This window comes from Andrena cerasifolii, chromosome 12 (genome assembly GCF_050908995.1).
Source record: "Andrena cerasifolii isolate SP2316 chromosome 12, iyAndCera1_principal, whole genome shotgun sequence".
Lineage (NCBI taxonomy): Eukaryota > Metazoa > Arthropoda > Insecta > Hymenoptera > Andrenidae > Andrena > Andrena cerasifolii.
Genome location: NC_135129.1, coordinates 12,230,246 through 12,254,116, shown reverse-complemented (window position 1 = coordinate 12,254,116; position 23,871 = coordinate 12,230,246). Strand labels below are relative to the sequence as shown.

At 50.2% G+C, this 23,871-nt stretch overlaps 3 protein-coding genes across 5 annotated transcripts; 2 read left to right on the top strand and 1 right to left on the bottom strand.

Moving 5' to 3' along the window:
* Positions 1-1,351: 1,351 nt before the first annotated feature.
* LOC143375203 (MOXD1 homolog 1-like) lies at positions 1,352-14,033 on the top strand. Its single transcript, XM_076824091.1, has 10 exons — positions 1,352-2,677; positions 10,534-10,686; positions 11,250-11,423; positions 11,507-11,590; positions 11,961-12,150; positions 12,215-12,480; positions 12,572-12,990; positions 13,081-13,280; positions 13,359-13,489; positions 13,564-14,033. The coding sequence occupies exons 1-10, from the start codon at positions 1,727-1,729 to the stop codon at positions 13,720-13,722; spliced, it is 2,727 nt and encodes a 908-aa protein (XP_076680206.1). The 5' UTR covers positions 1,352-1,726; the 3' UTR covers positions 13,723-14,033.
* Positions 14,034-14,756: 723 nt separating this feature from the next.
* Positions 14,757-17,603, top strand: LOC143374964 (uncharacterized). Of its 2 annotated transcripts, XM_076823573.1 has the most exons (5): positions 14,757-14,897; positions 14,981-15,145; positions 15,255-16,303; positions 16,355-17,264; positions 17,339-17,603. In XM_076823573.1, exons 2-5 carry the CDS (start codon positions 14,982-14,984, stop codon positions 17,376-17,378), a joined length of 2,163 nt encoding a protein of 720 aa, XP_076679688.1. In that variant the 5' UTR covers positions 14,757-14,897; position 14,981; the 3' UTR covers positions 17,379-17,603. The 2 variants fall into 2 exon arrangements, with proteins under 2 accessions (XP_076679688.1, XP_076679687.1); XM_076823572.1 differs by having other exon boundaries at positions 15,255-17,264.
* An 85-nt stretch (positions 17,604-17,688) lies between these two features.
* LOC143374960 (uncharacterized) lies at positions 17,689-23,826 on the bottom strand. 2 transcript variants are annotated; one of them, XM_076823556.1, is made up of 6 exons: positions 23,661-23,826; positions 23,211-23,483; positions 23,033-23,132; positions 19,447-22,946; positions 19,135-19,296; positions 17,689-19,058 (listed from the first exon to the last, which is right to left on the bottom strand). In XM_076823556.1, the coding sequence occupies exons 1-6, from the start codon at positions 23,697-23,699 to the stop codon at positions 18,834-18,836; spliced, it is 4,299 nt and encodes a 1,432-aa protein (XP_076679671.1). In that variant the 5' UTR covers positions 23,700-23,826; the 3' UTR covers positions 17,689-18,833. The 2 variants fall into 2 exon arrangements, with proteins under 2 accessions (XP_076679671.1, XP_076679670.1); XM_076823555.1 differs by having other exon boundaries at positions 19,435-22,946; positions 23,661-23,824.
* Positions 23,827-23,871: the final 45 nt, after the last annotated feature.

Genomic DNA, 23,871 nt, shown 5'->3' with positions numbered 1-23,871 from the left:
TGTTAATCCATTAACATCCATGTTAATGACTGTAGCATGGAAGTTTTAGGTAGTTTTACGGAGAAATTTCAGGAGGAAATGAATGTTCCTGGAGTTTATACAATGAAAGAAAATGAGAGCCACTGTGGAGCAGAAGGGCGCGTGCCAAGAGTTCACATCTGCCGCAGTTGTTTTCGCAGCCCCTCGGCTTCTTTCTGGAACACCACCATCACCACCATCACCACCATCACCACTACCACTACCGATAAATGCGTCTCCGGTTTCAAAAAAAGGCTTCCGCAGGAAACACTACCAGACCTTTCCGTTTCCTTCCTTCTCCATCCCGAAGATTTCACCCTTGACGGAAGGAAGTCGGAGCCTCCGAGAATTTTTAAAAAATCCACGACTCAGCCCTGTTGAAGATAAGTTTGTTTCTTCAGAAACGGCATGAAATTATGAATAATTTACCATAGACTTGACAACGCCTCGTGCTAAATATAAGATCGCGCGAAACAAATATGAAAATCAAGTATGTATCAAGAATTTTATTAAATGATTAAACATAGAACGTATTTCGTATTCGTTAATACCTTTAAAAATTGCTTGATAAGCTGCAATATCTCCTTTTTTTGTTATAAGTAAATATATTATGCATAATATGTTTTAGCATCTTCGAAAGCATATGTTACCATATTTTCCACCGTCATGGGTTAAGCCTGTAGCAAAGAGAACGAGTCTTATTATGCAACTTACTATCTGCGTACCGGGTACAATTCATAAAAAAACATCCTACATTTTTATTTATTATAATATTTTTCTTATGAAAAATAACTTTTTAAAAAAACTTTGTTAACCCAACTTTTGTTTGAAACTTTTTTTTCTCTCTCTCGTACTTTATACCCTGAAAGGGCGATAGGGGACGAATGAAACACACCGTTGTTCTTGTCCCGAGTCACTCTATATAAACCCAGAAAGTTGCGTCGGTAACTTAACGATGAAACGGCTTCTGGAGAAGCTAGAACAGACACCCTTTAATGTCATCGATCCTAACGTTCCATTTGCAACGAGGGAGCCTCGACGGTAATTACCTATTGTCTACTCTCAACGCTCTATGTTTTCCCAACAAATTGTCTAGCCGGGAAGAATACTCGGGTAAGAAGAATAATAAGGGGAGATCTCTTCCTCTCTGCTGCTTGTCCCCTTCAAAGCACCCCTCTAATGAGAGTAACGACACAGCCCGTGGTCTACAAGCAAATTGCTTGAAAATGAACAGCTGTGTCGCGTATGGTCAAAGCCAGGGTTTCGCGGTGTCCTGTTGGGGCCCTGGAGGGGTGCGTGGCAGGGGCACCGTGCGGAGTTGCTACGCGGCTGAAGGAGGGCCTGAGGAAGGGGACCGACGCAGGTAAGCAGCTGCAAGCATCTACAGGGGCAACAGCAGCCTCGTGCTTAAATTAGTCCCGGCACAACTGTCGTCCGCGTAACATGCCAGGGAATCGTTCCCGAGTCTTGTGCCTCTAGCCGCGAACAGCTCGGAAGGTGCGCGCGAAGCATCGGTACCACGCGGATAAATCGTCGCGGCACCATGATAGAATTTCAGTTTTGAAGGTGGCGAGTTCGGAGAAGTTGAATATCAGTGGTGAGAAAGAGAGAGATCCAGAAGCCTGGATGGCTTCCAGGCTGACGACAAGCTAGCTAGCGATCGTATGAAGCTTCGAGGGGAAACGAACAGCCGACGAAGAAGAGGAAGATGCTGCTACTCAAGCTGATAGTGACGCTGAGCATCTGCTGGATGGCCAGATGCGATCTGCTGGACCTGTACGTCCAGCACATGGACGAGACCATGAGGACGTTGGCCTACAGGACCAGGCAGCACCACCCGAAGGACGTAGTGTCCAGGATAAAGCGGAACCTCCGAGAGGAGCCGGTGCTCAGGGTGGGCACGTTCAAGAAGCAGCGGCTGGACGTTGACAAGGATTGGTACGCGCAGTGGAAGGTGAAGAGGAAGATCCCTTACAAGGAGGACGGCCTGGACTTCCCGAACTCGAGGGAAGAGAACTTGGAAGCTGGTCAGCACGAGCTGCTCGGTAACTGGAGTCGAAGCGAGGACAGATCCCCCGAAGAAACCACGGTGGTAACGTTGACGAGCAACGAGACCCTGGACACCTTCGACATCGAGCTGTCCAACGAAGGATCGTTGGGGTCGAACGAGACATCCTTCGGCAGGCAGAGCCTGGAGCCAGCCAGTGAATCTCGAGAGGAGACCATTCGGCAAGAGGATCTCCAAGGGGACGCGGAAATCGAGGGGAACTCCCAGTTCGAGATGATAGGCGAGCCTGATACCGGAGCTACGAACCTCTTCGACGACTCTGTCCTGAAGAGGGTGCCGAAGAAGTACGTCCCGCCGTTGGACAAGTTGGCCAAGCTGTCGAGGGGCAGCAAGTACTCGGAGGAAGAGATCGCGGAGAACAGAACCAAGAGGAGCGCGAAGGAGCCAAAGTTCAGCAGGCGGGAGGAGCTGGACGACGACGGTGAAGTGGTGCTCGAATGGGATCCCTCGGACGAGGAGATGGTCACGTTCAAGGTCACCGCCAAGACCTTGGGCTACGTCGGCATCGGGTTCAACGAGAAGAACCACATGAAGGGGGCTGATATCCTTCTCGCCTGGGTGGACGATCACACGGGCACCGTCAATCTGCTGGTGAGTCCTCCACCGTTCGATCTCGATCACCGGTGATCGATGAGGGACCGGACGCGAAGGTATTCGGACCTGTGATCGATAGGCTCCGGACTCTCTTTTTAGTCTCTGACGTACGATGCAGTTTAGAGGCTGGAATATACATATTTAATTGCCCCTTAGATTCGGAGATTCATCCGTTTGCTATTAGCGAGCGTCGGGAGCGTCGGGAGCGTCGGGAGCGTCGATAGGTCGCGCTACCCTCGGTTCCAAGGATTCTCAACCGTTCTCGCATTCGCTGCACGAATATTCTAATCGTCAATTAGCATAGGACGCGTGAGAATAATCGACGATCTAACTGGAAAGCCCGTCTACCGGTTAGCCGGCGGTAATCGCGTGGGAAGAACTCCTTTTCTTCTTATCGATCCGCGATTTCTCGAGCCAAGCGCGATTCTATTTCCGTCCCGGCTGCCGCTAGGATAGATGGGAGTATTTATCTGGACTGTCACGGCGAATATTTCGCCCTGAGTTATTCGAATAACGTCCGTGCTCGCGGGACGAGGGGGGCAATGTCTGGGTGGGTTATCGGCGTTCGCGAGGATGTTTAATGGACTGGCAAGTTTTTCGCGATTCTTCCCCGGTCTCGGGACAGCCGGAGATCTATCGACGTGGATCCTCGTTGCCGTGAATCGAGCTGACGAAGAAAAGAAGGGACCGCTGGCCGGGGGACCTGGAGGGCAGAAAAAGGAGGAGCAACAAAGACGAAGAGGAGGGACGAAAGAAACCGAGATGAAAAAGGAGCGAAAGAAACGGAAAGCCAGGAAATTAAAGGAAGATTAAGAAGGCGGCCGAGGCAGAAAGGGAGGTCGGAACAGCAGTCTGAAGGACCTGCGTGAGCCTCCAAGGAAGAACGAGGGGCAGAGGAAAAACAAAAGGGCTATCGGGGCCTCTCTTCTCTCTTTCCCCTGCCTTGGCCGAGGAACCATGGAATCCTCTTCGAAAGGGATCCCAGTCGCAGTTACCACTCGCGCGATCCGTATTAATGAGGTTCGTTTAATTAACGCGTCACGGCAGATTCGATGCGATTTCCCTCTCGTCACGATGCGTAATAACAATAATGGCTGAAAAAACGGCCGGTCATTTTTTTTTTCTTTAAACTGAAATAATTTCTTCTTAAAACTTGAATGTCTTCTCTATAAGCACCATAAAGCTCATCTCCATCCGTTTACTACTTCCATAGCTATAATGTAATGAGAAAGAAAAGGTAGCACTTAACTTGAAACAGCTGTAAAATCGACATTTTTCAAAATTTCGAACAAATCCTTTGAGGTACGTTTAAATATCACTAAAGACTACAACATATTGAAATTTCAGCAATCTACGAAAACGCGTGGAATGTCCCTTTGGGAGTGTATTAACCATTCAGGGCAACGGAAGCAACGGAAGGATTAAAATGCCACTGGTTATCGGAATCTAATTAAATTTGTACTAATCTTTGTAACCCTCGCGCTGATTGAGACGCAAAGATTTAGGGAATCTGAGTGCAGAGCTTAGAGAAAAGGAAAAGATCGCGGAAATTCGAGACGTACGCCCACGTTGATAGAGAGGAGGAGGCGGGACCGGAGGAATTCGAGTAAATCAGTCGCGGCTTGAAAGATAGCTCGTAAAGTGAAATTGGCAATTATTTGAAATCTAAGGCGACGGGCGCGAAAGAGGGACGCGAGGATCCCTGGCTCGATTTACCTGGTGCTGGTCCACGGGGGCCGGGACGAGAGAAAAAGAAACGGCCGGGACGTGAAGCGAACGGTGAGCGCAGGTGGGAGAAGAGCGAGAAGGCCGAGCGGCTGGTAGAAAATTAACGAACGTCCAGCGCGTTCCGCCGGTCGAGATAAAGTCGTGATAAATTTACGTCCGTCGAGGGCAGCGGAGCCTTTCTGTCCCGCTTCCCTCGATCCACCCTCTCCGCCCTCCCAGCCGCCACCAATTCCAACTCCACCGGCGTAATCCCGTGACCGTTCGACGAACGCGTAGCCGTGACTCGTCCAATTCGGATGAAACCACCGCAGGAGACAAAAGATCAAAAGAATCCTCGAGCTGACCGACCAATCTCCCATCTGCTACTTCCTCCGCGTCTCTCCGCCAATTTCTGCCGACCATTCTCGGAGCTCTCTTGAAGCGTTCGCGTCCATTTCTCGCCCTCTATGGTCCTTCGCTAACTGGATCATCCCTGTAACAGAGGCGTCTGTGTCGACCCGCATACGCTGCGTTCGCGTAGAAAAGCTTACGATAGAACGGGGCAGGAGGTACGCAGGAGGTACGCAGGGGGTACAGGCGAAGGTAAAGAGAGTGAGAGACGTTGCGTGACCGAACGCGCGACGAATACACGGCCACGGTCGTGTGCAAAGCCCAAAGAGGGGTCCGCCGAGAGGCATGGGCATGCTGTGTCCAGAGTTGCTTCCAGAGGGGTCCAGTCAAGGCCTCCAGACATCGGGCCAGGGGGGAGGCTGTGCGCGAATCTTTCAGCATCGTTGCGAAGAAAGGCGAAAAGCGGTCCTGGATCCGATGAACCGACCGACACGTGATACCTTTCGCTCGAGGCCCCCGGACGCGCCCCAGAACCATTGCTGAGAGAAAAAGCATGGATTTCGAGGGAGCTCGCCAGCGAGACGAGCTTTCAACTTCCAACGACCCACGCGTGCTCTTCAGCTTTGGATAAACAGTGACAAAAAGTGGAGGCTCGTTGGAAATGCAACGGAGGATCCCGTGACCGCCAAAAGCTGCGGAAATTCAGCGACGCCCAAGGTATCCAGCGCTCGCAAAGGGACGCGCACGTACGACGATTACGATCGTAATTTATTACAGGCAGGGGGAGAGCGCGTTTCGCAAAGTGAATCTGAAATGCAGGCAATCTGCGATCCGTCCATCTCCCGCGGTCCACCGTGGCCCCGCCGGTGCGTGCATAGACGCGCATCCTTCCTTCATTTCGCCGTGATTTTTTTCTCATTATCTTCGACGTGCTTTGCTTCGCTGTTCCTTTTTCACCCTCGGCAACCAGTTTTCGTCCGTTTTCGATCCGACTCCTCGCCCATCTCTCTGACAGGATTATTCCTCAAACTCGGCGCGTCCTCCCTTTTATCGCGTTCTCCGAGAATGCATTGAAACTCGCGGCGCAGCGCTGGCTTGGATTCCTGAAACAGCCCGAGAAAGGTGTCGATGTCTTTACGACGTCCAAAGATTTGTCCAACCGCCGGGCTTTCGCGCGTAAATCATATCATACGGCTTTTCCTCGATCGCGACTTCACCGAGTGGTTTTACCACTTTATCTCGATCCGGGGGCCAGCTATCGTTCCCTCCGCCAGGAGGAGAGGCGAGATTTCAGCCGACAGCAAAGGGGAATATTTCACGGATTAAGATTAGTCCCGTGGTCGGCGACGCGTATGCCCATTGTGCAACCGTTGCTCCGAGTTCGTAGGTCATTCTCTTTTTTACAAGCGCCTTCTAAGCCTCTTTCACGGTTAATAAACGTATTCACGGTCCTCGGGAATCTGGCCACTCGCGACGTCCAACGACCAACGACCAACAAGTTTCGCTCGTGAGAAATCAAAGGGGCCCTCGTCGATTAATAAACCCGACTAATTCTATCCAGGAATAAAGGAACTTGCGCAACGAGATTCCTACCAGAATCGACAGGGTGTCGATGGGAGAAAGAGCTGAATGGAGGGACAGATCGAGCCGACGTAATCCAAAGTACCGTCAAAGTATATAGAGCGTGAGATCGAAGGTGTTACCAATAATTACTACTATCAGAGGCTGAAAGGGTCGCAGGCCTTCGAGAAACCGTTCAAAGGATCGACAGAGTTGGGCATTATTCGAATGAATTTTTGCGAGCTACCCGTCCTGGTTTCTTGCCGTCGCTCTATCGGTCGCGGTACCGCGCCGCGTATTCTCCTTCTCTTAATCCGACTCCGACGCACGAGAGCCCGGCTACTTTACGACCGGCCGCGGCGTATTCCTGTCCTCGACAAATTTCCAGATGCATTATTGATGAAGCAGCCCCGTTTGGGCTCCCTCGAATAAGAACGCGGCGAGCAGGCAGCGTCTGGTTGCCCCTCGCGCGGAATTCAATTCTCACGAGACACTTCTTGCCCGCGCGGAATCACGAAACCATTGAGACGTACTACTGGGAGCTGCGTGGCCGGGTACACAAGTTAAATAGGATCGATATCCCCCGAGTGATGCCCGGAGGGCGAAGAGAGGTCTCGAGCTAGGATCCTGTCCCGTGGGTTTCTCCATCTGCCCCGAGGGCCAGGGAACGGGCATGAATTAGCACCAGCTCGGCCGGCGCCAAACTGGTTCGCGGAAGCTGATTCCAATAACTCGCGCGGCTTCTGCGGCGATAAATTCGCCACGAACGCATAAGAGCGAAGAAGAAGCTAGGCACGCGTGGAATGTTGGAGCGCGTACGAATATGCGAAGGACGGAAAGAAACGCGGGTGAATTGCCATTGATTGGCGATTGAAGCATTCAACGGTGGGGGATCGTTAAGGCTGAGATCGCGCTGGTCTCTAGATAGAGAAGAGCACCGCGGGGCTATCTATTAATTCGATTATGAATCCGCGTAGGCTCGTAAAAGCGAGCACGATGAGCTGTAACGAGTCGGCGAGCGTAATTACGCGTAACCGCGCGCCCTCCTCGAGACCAGGGCACGTGAGAACCGGATCGACTCGTACCTTGACACGCTCAGGGGGTACCTGTGCTTATGGGAACGGAACGTGGACCGATGACTCCGGAAAACTTGACTGGAAATCGCCCAGGTCCCACGAGTCGCGCCGCATTCTTGCCCTTGGGACGGTTCGGCCGAGTCGTTTGCCAGCTTTTCGCGTCCTGAAAGGCAACGGAGATCTAATTAGAGCCCTCCAGGTGGTTGAGGAAAGTGTTTGTTCGGCGGGGGACGTTAACGAGGACACGCGTCGCGACGCGCAAACGTTTTCTCAGCGATTAGAGGAGAGAGAGAGGGACGCCTTTGGTCCGCACCGTCCAGCCGATTCTCCTTCGGTGACCGGTAGGTGGTTCCTCAGAGTTCCCCGAGGACGATAGGAAGGCCTTTATCCCCTCGGAGGGATCTCTTTGCGCTACCAGCTGCTGTTCTGCCAGGTGGTAAAAAGGAGAGCCACTAGAAAAAGGAGAGGTAGCCCAGGACCGCGGGGGAAGGACGAGAAAAGGAGAGAGACCCGGAGTGGTCGGGTTTCTCGAAGCGTTGCCGAAAGGAGACGGAGCAGAGAGGATAAGGGAAAGAGCAAGGCGGTGCGAGGAGAACGGAGGTAAAAGGGAAAGGAATACGGGGGCCGAACGCGTTCTGAGGGAAAGAGAGAGGATGAGAGAGACCTCCAAAACACCTGGCAAGCATCGTCCTCCTAGTGGCGCCTCATGGGAGAATTTCTCTCTTTTTCTTCTGGAACTCTGGGCCCATGGGAACCGCGACGATCCTCCACGATCCTTCACGGCCACAAAGGGAACCGTTTCTTTTTTTTGCCCCGCGCCTCCATATAGATCGGAAACTATTTCTCGAGATAGATCACGCCGATAGAGGAGAGTTGCTCGCGAACGTCTCGCTCGATTCTGCTCGGCTCTCTCGCAGCGGCGTCCAACGAATGCTCATCGGAAGGAATAAAAGCGAGCCTCTTCCGATACGCGCCGCTTTCTCAGGCATCTGACACAGGAAACGCGAGTACCGATCCATGACGTAACATCCGTCGAATTAATTTTCCGCATCCACGCACGTGTGCCTCCTTTCCCATGCATCGGTGGGTACGTACCGAAATATCGTCCCTTCGCCTTTCCTCGCCTTCGACACTGTGCCGTCTATTATCGCTAGATTCGCGAAACGGTACGGAGGTGGAGGCTGCTCCACGCATTTCTGGCTCGCAAAAGTCGCGGAACCTGTTTCAGAAAGGAGGACGCGACGAGAGAGGCGAACAGCTTCCTTCTTGCCATTTTCTCGTGACTCACGAGGAGAGTATTTTAGGTGTCCGCCTCCGATCATTTTCATTTTTGGATATGTTATAGAGGATCGAAAAATAAGAAATACGTGTTTTTTTATTTGGGGGGGAACTGCGTTCAAAGTTAGGGGTGAAAAATCATTTTTCTGGAATATCTCGAGAACTATTAGAGATAGGGGAATAACGTCAATGGACGAATTTTGTGTCTTTGAATGCGAAATATGACTGACTCGCCAGATTTTCAAAAACTCCATTTCTTTATATAATACATAAAAAATTCATCTATTTTCATGGAAATTTATTTTCTTATACTTCACAGCCGAACCGAAAATACGGATAAATCAGAATTTGTATTTCCTACAAATTAACAAATATAATTATTATTAAAGTTTACTTATAGTAAGGTGTCCTCCTACAGGGAAATGTAGTTCTCAAGTTATCTAGAAATAAAATTCTAAACAAAACATATAATTTCCTTTTGTATACTAGATATTACTTCTAGCGTGAAGAAAATTGCCATTTCGAGTACGAGGTGTCTGTAGCGCTACGTCCTCAAATCAATGTGTTTACATTATCGCAGACCTTATGGTTCATATTGATCAGAAAAATGGTATTCATGAAAGAAGTGTTTTAAACAAAATTCGTCCATTGACGCTATTCCCCTATCTCTAATAGTTCTCGAGATATTCCAGAAAAATGATTTTTCAACCCTAACTTTGAACGCAGTTTTCACCCCCCAAATATGAAAATGATCGGAGGCGGACACCTAAAATACTCTCCTTGTCAGTTGCGGAGAGACCAGGTGTCTGCGCGGGGAGCTTCTGTAATCATTTGCACGACCGTAACCCCTTGGCGAAAGGGAGGAACCCGTCGCCTCGGCCAGTCCGAGATTCGTCGATTCGAGAAATCGCCCTGGAATCTCCGACTCTTTTAATCACCATCCAGCAATGCCAGGGTTGTGCTAATTAGCCCGGCGACGATGAGAATATCCGGGCGCCATGAGAAAACCCCCGCGAACTTCGTGAGAACAGAGCTCCAACACCACCCGAATGATCGCGATTAAAAAGCAATCACCAACAATCGGATTTTTTTTCCTTGAAAATCAGCTCCGTATCTATGGAAAAAGATTGGAGTCAGGGGATTCAGGCGAAAATATCGACCAAGATGCTCGGCCCATATCCTTGTTCGCCTTTGTAGTTTCGCGACGCGCGTCCCTTTATTGCCGTTTCCTCTTTGCACGTGCTCGTTACAAAACACGCAGCGAGCGTGACGACGCTCGGTCAATTATTTCGATTCATTACGAGCAGGAAGAGGAGTTCCCTTCGGCCTCTTACGAGCTTGGCGCCCGACCGCAATCGGAATCCAGCGGACCCAAACGCCCGCGGCCTCCCTCTGCTCGCGGTGTCCTCTGCGAGTTACAGGGTGTTACAGGATGCGGTGAATGACGACACCTGACCAGTGAATTATATAATAACCGCGCTTAACGCTGACGATCGAGTAACTTGCCTCCATCCAACTAAAAGTTGCCATTTCTTGGTAGAGGACTTGAAAGAACAGGGAGGGTTTACTTTACCAGAGTATCGACGCTGAGAACACCCTGGAATCCCTGCGGACATTCGCCAGATCGCGTGCTACGTCCCGAGCCCTCCGCGACGAGAGTACGCAGAGAGAAAGTGCAGAAGAGGGAGAGAAACGAATCGGGCCCGACAGAAAGTTTCGGTGCACCGTCGGATGTAAACACCTGGCACTCACCTGACCCGATAAACTTCTCGGATCTGGTCCAGCGGCGAAGCGGCCAGTTTCGGGGCCCTCGAGCGGCACCACGCGTGCGTTCACCCTGCTCGCGATTCAAACCTTTCCCCCCTTTTTTTGTTGTTGCAGGACTCGCACGGGATCGAGGATCCGGAGGCAGCCCTAGTCACGGATGCGTCCCAGGACGTGAAGGTGCTCGGAGGCTCGCAGAACAAGACGCACACCAGTGTTATATTCTCGAGGAACTGGCAGACCTGCGATCCCCAGGATCATCGGCTTACGGTGAGCCTGCGATCATAAAAGAACAACATTGCACGGTTTATGTAAAATCGCAGTGGAGTTTAGTTTAGTCCCGCTGAACCGCGACCGCTCCTTTCACTCCCTTCTATCCCTGGCGCATAAAGAAAATTATATTTGCAAAGGCCGAGAATTTATTCCCCCGTGTTGGGCCATAATTCCATTCTGGCTAATTAAAAGCCGTAAAAAAATAAGCTGTCCGATATTCGATCCAGCTGGCGGAGCCTGGGAATGGAGAATAGCCGGCGAGATTTACAGCGTAGGCTCGGGAGCCCCGTAGAATTCGCGAAGAGGCCCCCATTCGATTTATGCCCGGCACGAAGGGACCCTGCGACTCCAAGAGGCCCTCGAGCCTCCGTCGAATTCCCGCGGCGATATTTAGCCGTTTAGCATGCGGTGCGCGCGAGCCCCGTGGCTCTCCCTCGCTGGGCCTGAGCAGCCCCCTTCCCAGGCTATTAAAATACATCCTAACGAACGTAACCCCTGTCGAGCGAGCCGCTGACCCATGAAACGCGAGACATTACCGGAAATATCGCCTGCCCTTCCAGGGGGACACCATTCGAGTCCTCTGGGCCCTGCACCAGACCGATCCCGAGCTGAACACGGCGATCTGGCCCGGGGACAAGCGCGGAGGAAGAGCTCTCAGGCTCAAGACTCCTGCCCCGCACTCGCCACCTCAGCACACGCAAGATATCACGTACTGGGACGTGAAATTGAATCAAGTAGGTGTTGCTATTACTCTACGAGCCGTTTAAATGCTAATCCCTTCGATCGGTATAATTAATTTGTTTCCTTTGGTGCGTAGCCGCCGGTTTCAGACAACGCGGACACCACCTACTGGTGCAAAATCTTCAAGGCGCCGCACAAAGAGAAACACCACATGATCGGGGTGAGCAAACGATCGAAATTCTCTATTGATATTCGGTAGCGGGTTCCGTGTACATACTAGCGCGCAAAGTACCGAGGAATGCGGCGAGGTTGGGCCTGATTCGTATGTGCTTCACGAATCACGGTCATCCATCCCGGACGCGGCAGTCGTGTGCACGGACGTCATTAGAATAAAGAAGGGCCCCGGAATGATGTCATTCTGAAAAGCATCTGCCAAGAGGAACAACCGATCCGATCCGATCCGATCCGATCCGATCCGATCCGATCCGATCCGATATGCCAAGAGTGTAAAGCGTCGCGAGTCTTTATCTGCTTCCTCGAATTCGCGCGACCGAGAAGCTTTAGCTAAACGAGCGAATCCTTACTTCCAGTACACGCCGCTGGTGGAGAAAGCGAACGAGGACCTGGTGCACCACATAATCCTGTACGAATGCGCGTCGACTTTGTCGGTCTTGGGTCAGCACGCGAGGATCGTCGGCGCGCTGTGTTACAGTTCCACGATGCCTCGAGAATGGGAATCATGTTTGCAGCCAGTCGTAGCTTGGGCCCGTGGCAGTGCAGGTGAGACACCGAACACTGTGGAGGCATCAAGTTTGCCGGCGAGTAAACGACCTGCGTCTTCCAGGGGAATGGCTTCCGGAGCACGTCGGTATCCCCATCGCGGAGCACAGCGAGGGCTCCTATTATATGCTGGAGGTGCACTACAACAACCCGAGCATGAAGAAGGTGGTGGACAGCAGCGGCATCAGGCTCCATTTAACTCCGAAGCTTCGCCCTCAGGAAGCAGGGATCTTAGTCGCTGGCGTGGCCGTTAGTCCTCTTCATCTGATCCCCCCGAAGCAGAGGGAGTACGCCACCGCTGGCTACTGCACCCCTCATTGCACAAACACGGTAAATAAATACGCCCTCTGAGGTTTATTTCCCGGGAGTACTGTCCCTTCATCTTCGCAGATCACAAGATTACGAAATGCTTCTCTCGCAGATGTTCCCTGAAGCTGGGATAAACGTCGTCTCCGTCGCGCTGCACTCGCATCTGGCTGGCCGACGTCTCAGCTTGAAGCACATACGCCAGGGCAAGGAGCTACCAAGGATAGTCCAGGACAATCACTTCGACTTCGAGTACCAACAGTCTCACACCCTCGGGAAGGAGGTGAAGGTGCTTCCTGGCGACGAGCTGGTCGCCGAGTGCGTCTACGGCACTCTAGACAGGACGAAGCCGACTTTGGGAGGCTATGCGGCGTCCCAGGAGATGTGCCTGGCATTCGTGGTGCACTATCCGAGGACGCCGCTCGCTGCTTGCTACAGCATGACTCCTGTTAAGGACCTCTTCAAGACTCTCGGTGTGTATAGCTTCAAGGGCGTCACTATGGACAACGTGGAGAAGCTGTTCCTAACGACCAGGTGAGGAATCGTGCGCCCGGGATCTTCCTCGAGAGCGTAGCACGCGATGCGCTCAACTTATTTATTAACCATTGTCTGCAACCTCCGTAGGACGGACGCTGTGACGACTCCTCCCACGGGTCTGCAGCAGCTGTCCGTCTATCCCGCGACGAGGACGAGCGAGGACGTGGACGAGGAGAACATCAAAGAGGTGAAGTCAGCGTTGAGAGCCATGTGGGACTACACGGTCGAGCATAAGAACGATAACGTCTTCACGCGCTTCGTCATCGAAGAACCTCCAGAATTCAGGGGTAAGTAGTTAATCTGTGGAGGTCTCGGTAAATCGGCTTATCGCCGATCGATCTATTAAGTATTCCTATCGCCAACAGGTCGAACTCTGGCGGAGCACATGCTGGCACTACCCTGGACCGAGGAGCTGCTCTCAAGGTCCATCGAGTGGAATCTCTACCACGGCAGGCACATGACCTTCTGCAGGAAAAGGGATGATAAGCTAGCCCTGGTAAATCGAGTTCCAAGTACGCTTTCACTGTGCTCCTAAAAAGAAGGTGCGCTGATTAAATTCTTGAATTCTAGCCGGCGGACATCCAGACGTTCCCGAATTACACGGCCCTGCCAGAAGCGAACGAGACGACCTGCAGCGAGATCGGCACTCCATCAGGCGCGACGAGGAGCTCTTGCCTCGATCTCGTCGCATTCGTCGCGATCATGATCCTCGTCACTGTCGTTCGTTAAGTCGAAGAATCTTCGAAGGGAGCGGTGCGACGTCGACCGGAAGCACCGCGACCGCTCACTGTACATTAACTACTGAACATATCCGTCTGAAGGGTATCGCGGCTGTTTGAAACAGGCTGCGAACGAGAATCATCGAGTTGCATTCACGGGCGAACTCTCTCAAAATTTTCGAAAAATTTTGACGGTCCCAGCACGATTTATATATACATATAATGTAAATATACGACGAACGTATTTATAAGGTGCACGCGCTACGAGCCTCCGCCCTCGTATTTTATATGGATTTTGTATAAAAAATAAACCAGTCTGTAAAAACTGTACTCGCCGCAGATTCTCATTAACCCTCTAGTGATTCTTCTGTGCTTTCTTAAATTTCACAATTTCTCTATTATATGAAAAATTTATATTTTTTTAAGTATTTATTTTATAAAAAAAAAACAAAAAAACACTACATTTTTTGTACTTGCCACATGATCCCGCCTTAAGGCGGTGACCCGGAAGGCTGCCCTGGGGAGCTCAGACGTCCTCCAAATTCAAAACAGACATCGGATTCGGTCTTTTCATCCCCGAATTAGACTAGTCTAATTTCTCCAACTGAATTAAAAATCTATGCGATAGCGGATAGAGGGTTAATTATTAATCCTTCCACGAAGTCTACCACCAATTTGTTCAACCGCGAGTACTTTAACGAGATCTTTGTTTCAATCCACCGAGGAGGAACTCCCTCTGTGTTATAAATAATCCCTCTACGTTTCACAAAACCGCGGAAGAAACGCTCCGGATCGCTCGGAACCGATCTAGCCACTGCTTTGAAGCTCGCCCACGCGCCAACCGAGTAACCGACATATCAGTCGCCACGCAGCTGTGCCTGGTTCGCAATTTTCTGGATGGTTAACCGATTACGGAGGCGTCCCGGTGGTTTCGCTCGACACCGATTTCGTCCACGGTGATTTACACGTATCGGGATACGGGGTCCCATGTGGTCGGCGCTGATAAGCAATGAATTGAACTTCTATAGAATTGCGGGTGGCCAGCGTGGGTATAAAAGCTCGGCGCCTTGGTACTGGGAGCATCAGCAGCCTTCTGGAGCTCCTAGGAGAAACACGCAGGATCCTCCGCGAGCACAGAAAGCAGTCGACGAAACTGGTTGCTGGTTGAGAAGCAGAAACAGACGGGTGAGTGAAAAACAATAGTTAAATATAAGAATATGTAAGAATTCGGGGAGGAAGTGATGCATAGATCTGTTCTCTGCTCTCAGGATGCGGCGCACAAGACACGTAGCGCTGCCAGTGCGAGCATGGCGGTACGTCGGCCTTCTAATAGTGTCGCTTGCCTGCCTCACGCTTGGCCTGGTCTCCAGGGACAAAGAGGGCCGTGCAGGAAGCCTGGCTGGACCCGAACTCGAACACCGAGCTCCCCATGAGTAAGACACTACCATTTTCCACCTTTCCTAGCAACCAAAGCAGTCAAATGAGTAATTAGAATTGTCTAGCTTCAAACTATCATACATTCCCCTCGTCGTTCTCTTCTAGAGTGGACGCCTGTCCGAACCTGGGTCCATTCACCAAAATGCCTTCTTGCTCGAACCTCGAGCAAGGCCAGACCACGGTTCTGAAGTCAACCGACGAAGCTAAGAGCTTCAGAACCAGGCTGGTACGGACGGACAACGGAATGCCTCGATCACGGAACCTCGATCGTCTCTCCAGAGCCCGAGTGCAGTCCAGAAGAGACTTGAGGAGCGCGGAGAGACTGGCTAGACAGGGAACAGGCATCGACTCCTCCAGACGTGCTTCCGAATCCAGACTCAGAGCTAGAGACCAAGATCGCGCAGCCAGACGTTCGTCAGACCCCGCGACTCGACTGTCTCGATCGCTCAACTTGGACGACGCTCGATTCAACGCTCGATCTTTGGACCGTAGATCGCGGAGCACTGAGCGAAGACAACCGGCTGCCACCGATCGACGAGAGAATCGAGAGTATCTTGAACGCAGAACTACCGAACGCCGTGAACGCACTAGCCGCCTGAACGATCGATTTGACGTTAGGGATCGCAGATCACGCTCGGTGGAACGCCGCGAAGCGACCTCAGATCGCCGAGCGGCCCACGGAAACCGAGTCGAAGTTCGAGGAAGCAGGTCCCTGGAACGTCGCGAACTCAACTTGGACCGTCGCGTTAATGAGAACCGAGACAACATTCGCGAAGATCGTCGAGAGGGTCGCCGTGAGGATCGTCAAAGTCTCCCTAACCGCGTCGTTTCTAGGAGCCGAATGGACAGGCGCCTGCAAGACCGCGACAGTCGCTTGAATCCTGAAGAAGCTCGACGAATCCTCCGATCGGTCGCGGACGAGAGACGAAACTCTCGATACGCTGCTGCTTCCAGGGATCAAGACAGGCGATCGGTTAGAAGCATGAAAAACGGTAGGCTAATAGACTCTCGATCCTCTCGCAGCTCTGAAAGAACCACGGTGGTATCTCGCGCTGGTAGACAAGTCTCTCGATCCCTGGATCGTGAGAACTCGGGGGTCTCAGGTGACCCTGATCGAAGATCCGCGAAGAGATCAACGGACATGGAAAGACGTCGTGAATCGAGCAGGCTGCAATCCCGTGCTAGAGAAGCTTCCAGGGAACGAGAATCCCTCGCACGATCCAGAACAACTAGGTCAACCGATTCCCGTCGCGAGAGGAACGACGATACTCTGAGAAACATCGACAGACGGAACCGTGCGCAACTGACAACCAGGCGGGATTCCAGGTTGGACTTGGATCGCAGATCCTCCGCAAGATTGGAACGACGAGAAGTAAGGAGCGAGCGCAGAGAGAGGATGACCCGGTTGGATCGTCGCCTGGACGCTAGATCGAACGAGAGACGAGACTCTTCCCTCGCTAGATCATTGGAACGCACTAGGACCGATAGTTTAGAGCGACGAGAGAGGACAAGTCGATTGAACTTGGCTCGGGAGGCCCGTGAATCTCGAATTCGTCTTGCAAGAGCATCTGAAGATTCTAAACGCGATTTGGAGCAGCGAAGAGTGAGGGACCTGTCCAGCGATCGACGATCGGAACGCCGAGCAGTGGTAGACTCTAGGAGGTCCTCTGAGAATCGCGAGCAAGTCAGAGCTGATCGTCGCCAAACTGAGCGATCCATTCGCCAAAGGCTCGACGCCAACCGATTGCAAAAAACTCGCGCCACTGGTCCTGCAAACGGTGTTCGATTAAACAGAGAACAAAGACTGACAGATAGGATTCACTTACCCCTGGCACTCCCCCGAAGCAGAAGCCTGAACGACGTTAGACGATCTCGCGTGATCGATCCGGATCTCGCCCGCCTCTCAGACTCGGCTGCTCGCATATCCCGTGTTCCCTCTGCTAATGCTCGCTTATTCGCATCCAGGGCCAAGATCCTAGGTGTTACGGGTACCCTGAACCAAGAGCATTCCATCAAGGACGGCCTGACGTTCGAAGTTATACGCCAGGCGATCGTGATCGGCCTTTGCGCGGTGTACGGTCTCTCCATGTTCCAGGGAAAACGGTCTTTCATTAGGTAAGCGAGTAACTAGAGGCGGCGATAGAAAAAGTTGACTGTTCAGATTCATGAAATGCAATTACCTGTTGCAGCAACGTCGCCAGGCAGGCGCCGCGCTTCGTCGTATGGTAGAGGAACCAGCTTGTCCAGCAATGGAGGGCCAACGATCTGCTACTTCCACGACCTGCTTCTAGTCACTGTTCTACTTATAATAGCTCCATGCGTTGTGCCGTCGCGTAACAATCCTCTGAATGTATATTAATGTACAGCTAATCTATCCCGCGTAGAGACAGAAATGTATCGCATGTATCTAAGGAGATGTATTTTGTCCGAATAAATTATTCAGATCAGATCCGAGCACTGTGTTATACCACTAGCCCAGAGTATCCCTGGAACGTCGCTGCTAAGGCTGCCTTAATCGTAGATATATCAGACTAAATGGTCAAAGAGAAGAAAAGTAATTTATTAAAGTCATAATCTCATGATTTGTACATTGCGGCGGTTCGGCTTAAACGTAATTATAAAAAAAAAACGTGGCGGTGTTTACGTATACATCCAGTCTTAAAGAAGTAACTACACTCGGTGTGATTACGATAGATTCGATTAAAAAACAGGTACAACCTGAAAGCAAACGATCGTTCTAAAAGTATGGATCTCGTCCTGAGATCTCGTGAGAACTCGTTAGGACACGTCGATTTGTGCGATATGCGTGTGCTTCGTTTCTCGTGGGTGCCCCACGATAAGACCCTTAATTGCGAATGATTCTACGACTTAAATATACAAATGGATTCGTTGATGGCGAAGGGTGAGTGAAGAATAAATAGGAAATAAATACGACTATTCGAACGAGTCGGTAGAACGCTCATACACAGCGTATCCTGAAAAAGCCTCGTGTAAAAAACTAACTTCTACCAGGTTTTGGAAGATGTCTCGTTCTTTTTTTTCTTTTTTTTTTATGGCGCTTCCTCTATCTCCGTCGAGTCATCTTAACGATAAGAGCAAGGCTAAAGCTATGGTTCCGATTCGGAAGCAGTCCAGTTCGATTTTTTTTTAAACCTACCTCGTTAGATAAATAAAAAGTCTGCTTTCGGTAAATATAGATGAAAATATCTCTATGTCCATTTGATATTCGATTATTATATTAGTATTATTACTCTGACTATGGACGTAGTCGACGCGCCACGCGCGTACACTGGCAAGGAATGTCGACGGGGAATTACCATAAAACCGTAATCCCGCCGTTGATTTTTGTTCTCTTTAATCTTTGGCAGTGATCCCAGTCGATCGTTGAACGCGAGTTTTCCCAGGATCGATATGATTTCACTGGTTTATCGAATTACGACTAAAAGTATTGCAAAAGCGACCGCCTCGTCGCAACAACTACTAATCGTCGCCTTCGTGGAAACAACGCTTACAATAAAACGTGCCTAACAACGCGATAAGAAAAACGTACGTTACCTTCCAGTACGTTCGAACAGGCGAACTATCACAATGCCCGATAACGAACTCGAGAAACGTCTTGTTCTAGCACGCACAGCTCTACTCTCTCTCTACTGGCATTCTTGTCGACGCTTCGTGAGCACCACTTTAATGGACGTTAGCGATCTCTTGGAGCATCCCAAGTATGTGATCGAGTTCTTGTCGGAAGTAGCACAGCTGCCGATTTTTACCCTTCTCGTTCTTACAGTCCTTACACTGCGTTCGATTTCGAAGCAAATCGCGCACCAAAGTCTGCAGAGTCATCTCCCGGCTCTCGTGCCGTTGCTGAAGGATCGTTATTTTGTCCTGCAGCAACTGCAGCTGCTCTGTGCTCTGAAACAAAAGCACGACTGTTACGGATCGAAGAATAAAACTGACAGCTAGATGGATACCGCTGATTGCTACGTACCGGGGACGCTAAGTACTTGACTTTCTCGGTCAGCGTCTTCACTTTGGCCTCCAGGTGACACCGTTCAGCCTTCAGGACGACCACTTGCTCCTTGTAGTCCCGCAGCTTCTCGATTTGCTGCTCCAAGTGCGATATCACCGCTAGCTGAGTGTTTACCTGACCCTGGAACCAAGAGGAAGACCCAGTCAGTGGTGGACCGTTTGTGAAAAAAACACTTGTACTACGTGCGAACATTAGCGAACGAAAAAGAAAATGTGCAAACGAAAGAAACTAGTTAATATTGCACGTAATACTACGAACCTGTAACTTTACCACTTTAGAGTCTCCCAATTTGACGCTGTACTCTTTCAGCAAAGTGGCCATCTCACGCTCGTGTTCTTCTTGCAAGAGGTTCAGGTCGTGCAGACGTTTATTCTTCAGAGCCATAAAGTCTTTGTTCATCTTGCTGAGCTCCTCCTTCAGGATATCGTTCTCATCAGTCAATCTCTTGACGAGGTGGTGGCTATCTCCGTTCTCTGTGTACTGCATGGGATCGTAGAGCTTTTGCACAGAGGCGGACAATCGTTGCGTGTTCGCGTCGAACATGTGTCCATTCTGGTAGACGTTCGAGTTCTGATCGTTCCCATCGACAGCCTTCAGAGTCAGTAGCTTAGAATCCGAAGACACCATAGTCTTGATAGATCTCCTATCGTTTAGCAACTTCTCCCTCTCCCTTTGCAATCGTCTATTCGTTTTCTGCAGCTCCTGTAACTCTTTAGTGAGCTTCGAGACGGTCTTGTCCTTATTAGCTAGTTCTAACTTCAGCCCCCTTATCGTGGCTATAAGGTGAGCGTCCTCCTTGCAATTCTGAGACTTCAAATTGACCTTAACCGGTGGCTTCTGCTCCTTCCTGTCCTCCTTCTCAAACGACCCAGACCTCTCTTCCCTTCTGATAGTCTCCACACCCTTGTTCTCCACGGGCTTCGCTGCCGTTTGGGTAAACATATCGTTGTACACCTTGCGGTCTTTGATAGCAGCCTCCAACAGCTTCTCTTCCAGGTCCATTATCTGCGTCGCGTACTTCTCCTTCATGTCGGAGAACTTCTTCTGGAACTCGACCACCTTCTGCTGCGCAAAGTCGTCCTTTGCCTTGATCTCGCTCTCCAGGCTTGCGATTCGGTCCTCCAGTAGCTTAACCTTCTCCGCGCCAATCTTGTCCTGTTCCGAATTCGCGGTGAGTATAAGAGCAGACACCGAGTCGGGGTTCTTCCTCTTGAGTATCCTCTCCATTTCGCGCACTTGCCGGTTCAAGTCTGTGATCTTCTTGCTGTCGAGGATCACCTGGTCCTTGAGCTTCTGCGTCAGCTGCTTCTCACGCTCCACGTGGCTCCTCGTTACCTGCACCTTCTCCTGGAGATTCCCCTCCTTCACTCTCAGCTCCAGCAACTCCTTCTCCAAAGGCAGCACGTTGTACTGAAGCTTGTCGTACTCCTGCTTCACCAATCGTAGCTGTTCCGTTTTAGAGCTCAGCTTTATACTGAGATCCTCCACTTGCTTCTTCAAGTGCAGCTCCGCCGTGGTCATGGCTTGCAGTCGATCAGTGATGAAATTGTTTTTCGCTCTTAGTTGGTCCTTGAACATCTCTAGCTCGTCGTTTAGCAGACCGTTTTGCTGCTGCAGGTCCTCGTTCGTCAAGGCGCAGTCAGCGTTCTTCTCCCGTAGCTTTGAAACCTCTAGATTAAGTTTCAACGCCTGCTCTTCGAGATCCTTCACTCTGTCAGCGAGCTCTTGCATTTCACCCGATTCCAGTGCAGTGCTCTTTTGCTTGTGCAGCTGTTTCATTTCCTCCTGCATACGCTTCTCTTCTTGCATCAGCTTCTTATTCTCCGATTCGTAAGCGCGTATCATGTTCTCTTGCTTCTCCAACTCCTTCTCCAGAAGAATAATCTTCGTGTCCTTCTTGGCCTGAGGTTCTGGCTGTCTCTCGTTCAACGAGAGTTCGTCCAGTTTCGCCTTTAAAATTATATTCTGCTTCTTCAGTGCGAACAGTTCTTCCTCGAAGGATATACGCATGTTGTTCATCTGGCACTTGTACATCTTCGTCTCAGACTCCAGTTGCTGCTTCAGCAGAGCACTCTTGTGTCTCTCCTCTCTACACAGAACTTCCCAATTCTGTCTTATTGCATTCTGTTTCGTATCACCGCCAGCCATCATGATCCTCGAATAGCTGTCCGGCAACTTTACCAGCGACCCTTTATACGTGGAAGACAATGCGGGGGTAGAAGCAGTCTTGATGGAATCTTTTTTCGACTTGGGGGATATCTTAACTTTAGGAGGGACCTTTGTAACCGGTTTGATTGTAGGTTGCAGCTTTGGCTTCGGTATCGGCGATCGTCTGATTGTAGAATTAACGGGTTTCCTTGTGGTATCTAAAGCTTTACTCGCCCTGAGGTTCTCCGCGGAAGTTCTATGCGGCGGTTTAGAAATTTGATCGTAACTCTTGGACTTGGAAAACTTGATCTCCTTCTTCTGCTGTTTGGCGCCTGACGCGCTGGCCGCGTGAATGGATTTACGTTCTACGTTACTACGATGGGAAGTCGCAATGGCACTAGCGCTGATTTTAATCTCAGTGCTCGATATTGTTTTACGGATTTTCCTGTTAGCATCTTCTGTGGCCTCCTTGCTCTGTTGCGTGGTACTCTCCACGGACTTTTCCGCCAGCAACTTGGGGATCGCGTCCGCGAACAATTCTAATCTTGGCGTGAGGCCAACCGTGTACAACTCTTGCTTAGAATTAATTACCTTCTTGCTATCCTTCGATGCACCTATTCTTTTCGGAGACAATTGGTCTGGAGATATTTTCAATTCGTTTTTATCTTCAGACTCTTCAAGTTCCTCTGCGTCCGCGTTGGAGTCCGTTTCAACGATTTCATGTTCCGCTTTTGAATCAGGTGCTCCTGGTAGCTCTTTTTCTAGTATATCAGAAATCTCTTTCTCGGGAAATTCGGGGCTCCTGTCGTTCGTGGATTGGCCTTCCAAGCTGGACGTTTTCTGATCCGCGTGTTTCGAGAAAATGGCACTTGCAGGATTCGATTCGTTCGATTCCTGTTCCTTTTTATCAGTTTGCCCTTGCAAAAGCTTCAAAAAGTGCGAAAAATCTTCTTGCCCGAAGCTTGAACTGCCTGACATGCCGCCTTCGGCTCTCTCCTTGGATTTCTTTAATAAATCTTCGAAAAAATCCTTATCTACGTCGGTTATCTCCTTCTGTAGATTGTCTTTATCCGATTCCATCTTTCTTATACTTTTCAGGTCCTCGGATTTGGAATGTCTTTCGATTGGATCGTCCAGATCAGAGCTGCTGGACACTTCCACTTTCTGCTCTTCGAACTTCCTTCTCTGCAGTTCCAAGGTTTTCGGAGCTTTCAAACCATTCACGTGCTCGTATATCACGTCAAACCCAGGGCTACCGTCCCTTTTCTTCTCGTTCTTTGGACTCTTCCTGATTCTCTCCGTTTCTTTATGCACTTCCTTCTCTATCAATTGAAAGATATCCGCTTCTAACTGCTTAACCCTGCTAAGACTTTCTACGTCCTCTTGAATATTCTCAGGTACTAAAGTATCAGACTTTGATCCACTTTTGGATAAACTACTGCTATTTTTTCTTACCAGCTTTTCAGCTTCCTCTAGTAACTCCTCTACCGACCTCTCCTCCTCCGTAGAATTCTTAGTAGAGTTCCTAGATTTTGTGCGATCCGCACCTGAATTCGGACTAAGAGCCCCAGCGATCTTGCTCATTTCTTCTAACATACTACCGATGTCTTCGTCGGTAGCGTCTGCGCAAAAGACGGAGATCCTACCTTTTACACTAGAAACGTTATCCGAAGAGGAAAGATCGCGAGATACGCATAAGGATACTTACTCTCGAAATCCGACGGATACTTGTCGAAAGCTGCGGATGCCAGAATGTCGCACAAAGTGTCATCCTTGTCTTTCATTTCAATCTCATTCTTATGCATGGCCTACGAGGAGCAGGGCGATAGATTAGTCGATTCGCTTAACTAAATGCTACGATAAAAGTATTATATCCTTTCAATTACTTTGCACATCCTCTCCTTCTCCAGAAATTCTTTCATCGACGAGCTAACGTCCGGAGAAGGGGACGGAGACAGTTTCCCTCTTTCGTCCACTGGAATGGCACTGGAAATTTCAAGCCTGGTCTCTGGCTTCTTCAACCACCACTTATCCTTCTCATTTCTCTCCTCTGGCTCGGTTTCCTTGATCGCTCGAGGCTTCTCCTTTATTCTAATCGAGTTCTCACCCACGCTGAGACTTATAGAGGAACCCAAGGTATCATCTTCGGTTGATATCAGCTGTATAAGAATGAAAGAAGCATGAAAACGCAATTGCCGCGGACATACAAGGACCGCAGTGTTCTTTTAACTTTCCAGTACGAGTTACTTTATAAACAAGCGGCGATTTCGACGAAACAAATTTTCCAAAACTGAACAGGTTAGTGTAAGTGGTGTATAGGAAGCGATGAAACTTACGTCCTCGAGACGAGGGGATCTCTTCGTAATCGAAGACATTCGGATTTCTCACTGACAACACTTTTCGGCTTTATAATTAGAGTGATCAGTCATCTTTTCGAAATCGTTTGACACTTGCCCCGTACTTTTTGTTTGTTTGTCAGTTGTAATTCGCTCGATGGTCGCCTCGCAGCGCCCTCACCTGTTCGGTAGCGTAACAATAGCTTCGCGA